This window comes from Mesitornis unicolor, unplaced genomic scaffold (assembly GCF_000695765.1).
Source record: "Mesitornis unicolor isolate BGI_N332 unplaced genomic scaffold, ASM69576v1 scaffold33316, whole genome shotgun sequence".
Lineage (NCBI taxonomy): Eukaryota > Metazoa > Chordata > Aves > Mesitornithiformes > Mesitornithidae > Mesitornis > Mesitornis unicolor.
The window spans coordinates 592-5,684 of NW_010193527.1; the positions used below are offsets into that span (position 1 = coordinate 592).

The 5,093-nt window shown below is 64.3% G+C and overlaps 1 protein-coding gene across 1 annotated transcript in view; it reads right to left on the minus strand.

The window, feature by feature from the left end:
* ENG (endoglin) overlaps nucleotides 1-4,246 on the minus strand; it is a gene marked incomplete at its 5' end in the record, with an annotated part of 4,439 nt that extends 193 nt beyond the window's left edge. The window contains 12 exons of the mRNA XM_010187490.1: nucleotides 404-505; nucleotides 601-664; nucleotides 893-1,138; nucleotides 1,228-1,338; nucleotides 1,443-1,487; nucleotides 1,774-1,911; nucleotides 2,048-2,190; nucleotides 2,274-2,448; nucleotides 2,671-2,803; nucleotides 3,010-3,166; nucleotides 3,378-3,540; nucleotides 4,112-4,246. Coding sequence (XP_010185792.1) covers nucleotides 404-505; nucleotides 601-664; nucleotides 893-1,138; nucleotides 1,228-1,338; nucleotides 1,443-1,487; nucleotides 1,774-1,911; nucleotides 2,048-2,190; nucleotides 2,274-2,448; nucleotides 2,671-2,803; nucleotides 3,010-3,166; nucleotides 3,378-3,540; nucleotides 4,112-4,246 — 1,612 coding nt within the window. The remainder of the gene's footprint in view (nucleotides 1-403; nucleotides 506-600; nucleotides 665-892; nucleotides 1,139-1,227; nucleotides 1,339-1,442; nucleotides 1,488-1,773; nucleotides 1,912-2,047; nucleotides 2,191-2,273; nucleotides 2,449-2,670; nucleotides 2,804-3,009; nucleotides 3,167-3,377; nucleotides 3,541-4,111) is intronic.
* Between the last annotated feature and the right edge of the window lie 847 nt (nucleotides 4,247-5,093).

Here is a 5,093-nt window from a genome sequence, read left to right on the forward strand (position 1 = left end):
GTGTGGAGATGGGACCTGGCTCACGCCGCCCACCACGGGGCCAGGGAGGAACACCAAGGGGAAACCAGACTCAGGGCGGCCGGCGGAGGCCATGGCTTATCCCCATGGGAACCCTCCCAGATTGCTCCTCAGCCTTCCCAAGCTGCCGGGATGGAGGCAGGCATGGGGGAACCATGGGGCACCAGGGCAATGGGGGGGACTTTGGGGAGCCCCAGCCAGCCCAAGCAGGGTCATTCCCCTGTGGCAGCGCCAGGAGGGCTGTATGGATGATAGCAACGCAGCAGCCTGGTACCTGGCTCACCTGGGGCCCTCAGGGGGCACATGGGCAACCCAACAAGGGACATGTGCGTGGTGTCCCCCCACCATCCCACCATGGGGGTCCCCAGGGGCGGTGGATACTCACGGGTGTGCGAGTAGATGTACCAGAGCCCGGCGGTGAGCAGCGCCCCGATGAGGAAGGCGCCGAAGGTGATGCCCAGGACAGCAGCCAGCCCCAGGCCCCGGTCTGCAGGAGGAGGAGGCCATCAGCACCACCACACTGGAGGGGTGTCCCCAGCACCTCCCTTCCCGCCCTGGCCCCCTCCTCTGCCCCAAACTCACTGTTGGGTGGCTGCCAGCTGCCCTTCACCGTCACCTCCAGGACCTTCTCGAAGATGGTGTTGTTCTGCAGAGGTGGAGGTTGGGGTGAGAGGGGGTAGACCCTCCTCTACATCTCCTGCACCATTGGCAGAGGATGGGGCTGGGAGCCCCCAGGCTTTTGGGGGACTGGGAGTGCTGCTCCCATCTGAGTGATGGAGCTCAGCATTTGGGGATGAACCCACCAGGCTGCCATCACTGATGGTGGGGACCAGCATGGTGTCACCATGGGATGTGGGAGGAGGTTTACACTGACCTGCAAGCCAGCCTTGCACTTGAGGGTGGCGGAGAAGGGGATGCGCCCACCCTCGGGGACAGTGTAGGTGAAGCGGAAGCGCCAGACCTTCCTCCCGCGGCTGCTGGGGGGGCCCTCCAGCACAGCCACCCCCGTGCCCCGTGCCTCGCCGCCCTGCACCAGCAGCACCGGCTCCCGCCCCGGCGCCGCCAGCCAGCACTCCTTCAGCTGCAGGGCAGCCGGGGGGTCCTCCCACCGCATGGACGCCTGCCACGGGGACAAGGGGACACCATCAGGGTCACCAGTCTGGGGATGGCCGGATCCCCCCCAGCCCTGGTGCCGAATGGCGGCGGTACCTGCACAAAGGCCTCCTTGTTGACTTCCAGCTCCGTCTGCGGTGCCTCAAAGGCGGCAGTGGGGAAGAGGCGCAGGAAGAGCTCCCGTGGGATCTTGCACTGGAAGGCCACCTGCAAGCAGGGATGGTGCTGAGGCCACTCCTGGCACCCGTGGCGGCACCAGCACCCAACTCCTGTGGTCCCATCATGAACCCACCGGGATACTTGGCTCTTACCCGCACACTCCGGAGCACTGCGCCCTTGGCCAGGTTGAGGATGAGCTGCGAGGAGGTAGGGAAGGGTGGGTCAGCCAAGTGGACCCCACCGTGGGTGTCTATTGTCTCCAGTGATGGATGGGATGGGGGGGGTCCCACCCTGAGATAGGATAAGGAGGGTGTCCCGCCTGGGGGTCACCCACACCACCCCATCTCCTCCAGCACGCAGGCGTGGGGCTCAGCCCTGGGCTGCAGGGGGGTTTCCAGCCATGCAAAAGGAGGTCCCAGTGGAGAAGCCCCCACCAGGCATCAGTGGGGCTGGTGGCAGCGCACCGGTCAGCTTCCCCCTCACCTCATTGTTGGCGTGGCCCCTGTCCTCCAGCGAGGTGCCGCAGTGGCTGAGGGGCGTTTTCAACATGAAGTGAGTGGCGTTTTTCTCCGCCTGGCAGTTGATGTCCCGCAGGGTGATGTTCACCACGTCCTTGATGGGCTGAGAGAAAAGCACCCAGTGGTCACCCTCTGGCTGGGGATGGCCCCGTGTTGCCCATCCTGAGCACCCAGAACAAATGCGAACCTCCTGGGTGATGCTGGCAAGCATTGGGACCCCTCCCACACCCTCCCCTCACCTCCAGATGGGACCTGGCGATAACGATCTCCATGGTGTCATCTGTGCACTTCCAGGGCTGGAGCATGAGCAGCAGCACGTGGGGCAGCGAGTCAACGGTGGGGGCTGGGGGGGTGGGCGTTGGGGGCACCCTCCTGAGCGCCTCTGTGGGATGGAGAGATGCAGGGGGTTGAGTAGGGGCAGCAGGACCCCAGACCCACTCAGACCCATGGCTCCAGGGGCCTCACCATGCTCCTGGAGCTCCAGGCTGATGCGGGCACTGGTTGGGATGAGGGAGTAGGAGGCGATGGTGCTGTAGTTCTTCTCGAAGGCTTTGGCGACAAGGCCCCGCTCGGTGTCGGGCAGGAGCACCCCGGGGATTGGCAGTGTGGAGAGAGGCTCAATCTTGTAGTTCCCAGAGACCTATTGGGGTGTGGAGGGGCAGCATGAAAAAACTAAGTAGGAATAGGGACAGCTGGGGATGTTCAGGGGTGGCTTCTGGGTTTGTCCCCGCTGGGAGGGCTTGCAGCAAGGGGACTGCCACCTCCCCATGCCCAGTGTCCCCAGGGGCCCTCCTGCCACCCCCCATGCCACCAGCCCCCTTTGGCGGAGGTGGTGGGGGACGCACACCCTGCTCAGCCCTACCAGGAACTGGATGTGGCAGTTGTTGAAGGAGAGAGACCAGGTGAGGTTGGACCGGCTCTGCAGGATGAGGAACTGGTTGCTCATGGCTGGCTCGGGACAGCTCAGGGACAGGTCCACCTCCATGATGGGGGATCTGTGAAACCACAAGACCCCCCCCCACCCCAGCATAAGGCTTCCATGCCAGCAGATGCCATAGCCCCCCTTGGGATAGGGGGTTTCTACCTAGGAAACACCCCCGTCCCTTTCTGAGCATCTCCAAGTCTGTCCCACCACCTGTGCCGCTCTTTGTCCCACCAATCCCCCACCCCCTTGGGGGTCCCTCCACCCACACCGTGGTACCTGGGCTCAGGCTGCAGGTGGATGATGTGGGCAGCCCTGGTGATCTGGGCATCCTCAAGCGAGCAGCCCTTCATCCCGTGGAAGAAGACCTCGGTCTCCAGGTGCGAGGTGGCATCAAAGCGCTCCTGGGGAATGCAGTCTGGGGGGCTGCCCCTGTCTGCAGAGGCAGAGGTGTCACCAAAGCCAAACCAGGCTTGGCAGGGGGGACACAGACGCTCAGGGCCAGCACTGATGCCCCAGTCCCGGTGGCACCGGTCCCTGCAGCATCTTCCCTGGGATCGTACTTTGCCCCAATGGGTTGTCACCCTTTGGGAGCATCACTGTCCACCCTATCCCCCCGCCAAGTGCCAGTCCCCAGCCCCACGCACCTTCTCCGAGGTGGAGCTGGACCCAGCGGGGGTCCCGCAGCTCGCTGTAGGATGTGATGCCCCTGTATTCACCCACAGCCCAGGCCAGCAGCTGCCCCTTGCTGGTGGCCACAGGCAGGTCAGGGCCCAGTGTCACAGTGGTCCCGGGGTCGAGGTGTGCATCCTGCAGGGTGAGGGGCAGCCTGAACCGGGGTTGAAGGGGGTAAGGCGCATCCCTCCCCGGCTTGGGCTGGCATGGGGAAAGCACGGAAAGGCTTTTCCCTGGCATGAAGGCTGTGGATGTAAAGCTAAGCCAGGCGGGCATCTCCGGAGCCCCAGCTCCATTGTGGCTGGGGATCACCCCTGATGAATAAGGGGTTTCTGGGGCCACAGGCTGGGAGCGGCATGGGCGGCCAGCGGCACGCGGGGAGCTCAGCCCACTTTATTATTAGCTGCAAACAAAGCAGGAGGTTTATTTTGCTAACAAAGCGCCCGGCCCCTGCTCAGCTCTCTGGAGCCAAACCCCATCCCTGACCTTCCTCCCGCCGGCCGGAGGAAACGGGAGCTTTTTCCAGCCCTTTGCGTCATTCCCTGCCTGGCCAGCCCCGTGCTCTGTGCCACCAGCAGCAGCCAAGCGTGTCCCTCATCCCTGAAGCACAACGAGCAGCGTCTCCAGGGATGGGGGACCAGTGTCCTCCAGGGTCACCCCATCTCTGGGCATGGTTGGTCCCGATGTGGGGGGCTGTATCACTCACGGTGCGGACGAGCAGGTCCTGGCACGGCGAGGTGATGGTGGCAAAGCAGCGGGTGCACAGGAGGATGAGCACTGCTGGCCGGGTGCAGCTGCCAGCTCGAGGCGTGACGGACACCTTCAGCGGGATGGCAGGAGCCTGGAGGGAAAGGGGAGAGCATCACCACTGTGGTCATCCAGCCCCAATTGCTGTCACCTCCCTGGCTGCCACCCCATTGGCCTCCAGAGCCAGGGGCAGCAGGGAGAGCCCTCGGGATGGCCCTGAGCAGAGCCACGTAGAGGGCAGCCATGGCTGAGGAGATGCAGAGATGCCATATGGATGTGTGCCCACAAACTCCATCCCTGGCTCCCCGGTGTGAGGGACCAGGGCAACTCCACCCCAGGGCCAGGGACATTCCCCACACTGGGGTCCAGGGCTCCTCCATTTTGAGGACATAGGGCTCTGCCCTGGGCACCAGGGTGTCACCCCACTGGGGACAGGAGTGTTCCCCCACCAGGAACTGAAGCATCCCTACATCAGCAACCAGAGCATCCTCACACTGGGGAGTGGGGTGTCCCCACTCCAAGGACTGGAGCACCCCCAGATTGGGGGCCAGGGCATCACCACACCGGGCACTGAGACATCCCCCTGTGGGTTTCGCAGCCCTGTCCCAACATCGCGCAGCCTTTCCAGGCTCAGGCCGGCAGTACCGGTGTGCAGTGATGCCAGTGGCATAGCGTTGCCATGCACTGCTCCCTCTGGCCGGCACTGCCTGGCAGCTTCCAGCTGGAAATACAGATGGGGAGGCCGAAACGCCAGGCACCAAATTTGGCAACCGCTGCCTGAATCACCACTAGCGAAGTGCTGAGCCAGGAAGCAGGCAGGGAAAACCAGCTGGGGACCAGGGGGTGGAGGCTGCCACCAGTGCCGGGCACCAGGCCGGGAGGACTGGGCTGTGGGCATCCCAGTCTCGTGGTGGCCCCGTGGCAAGCGTGGGTGGCCGGGG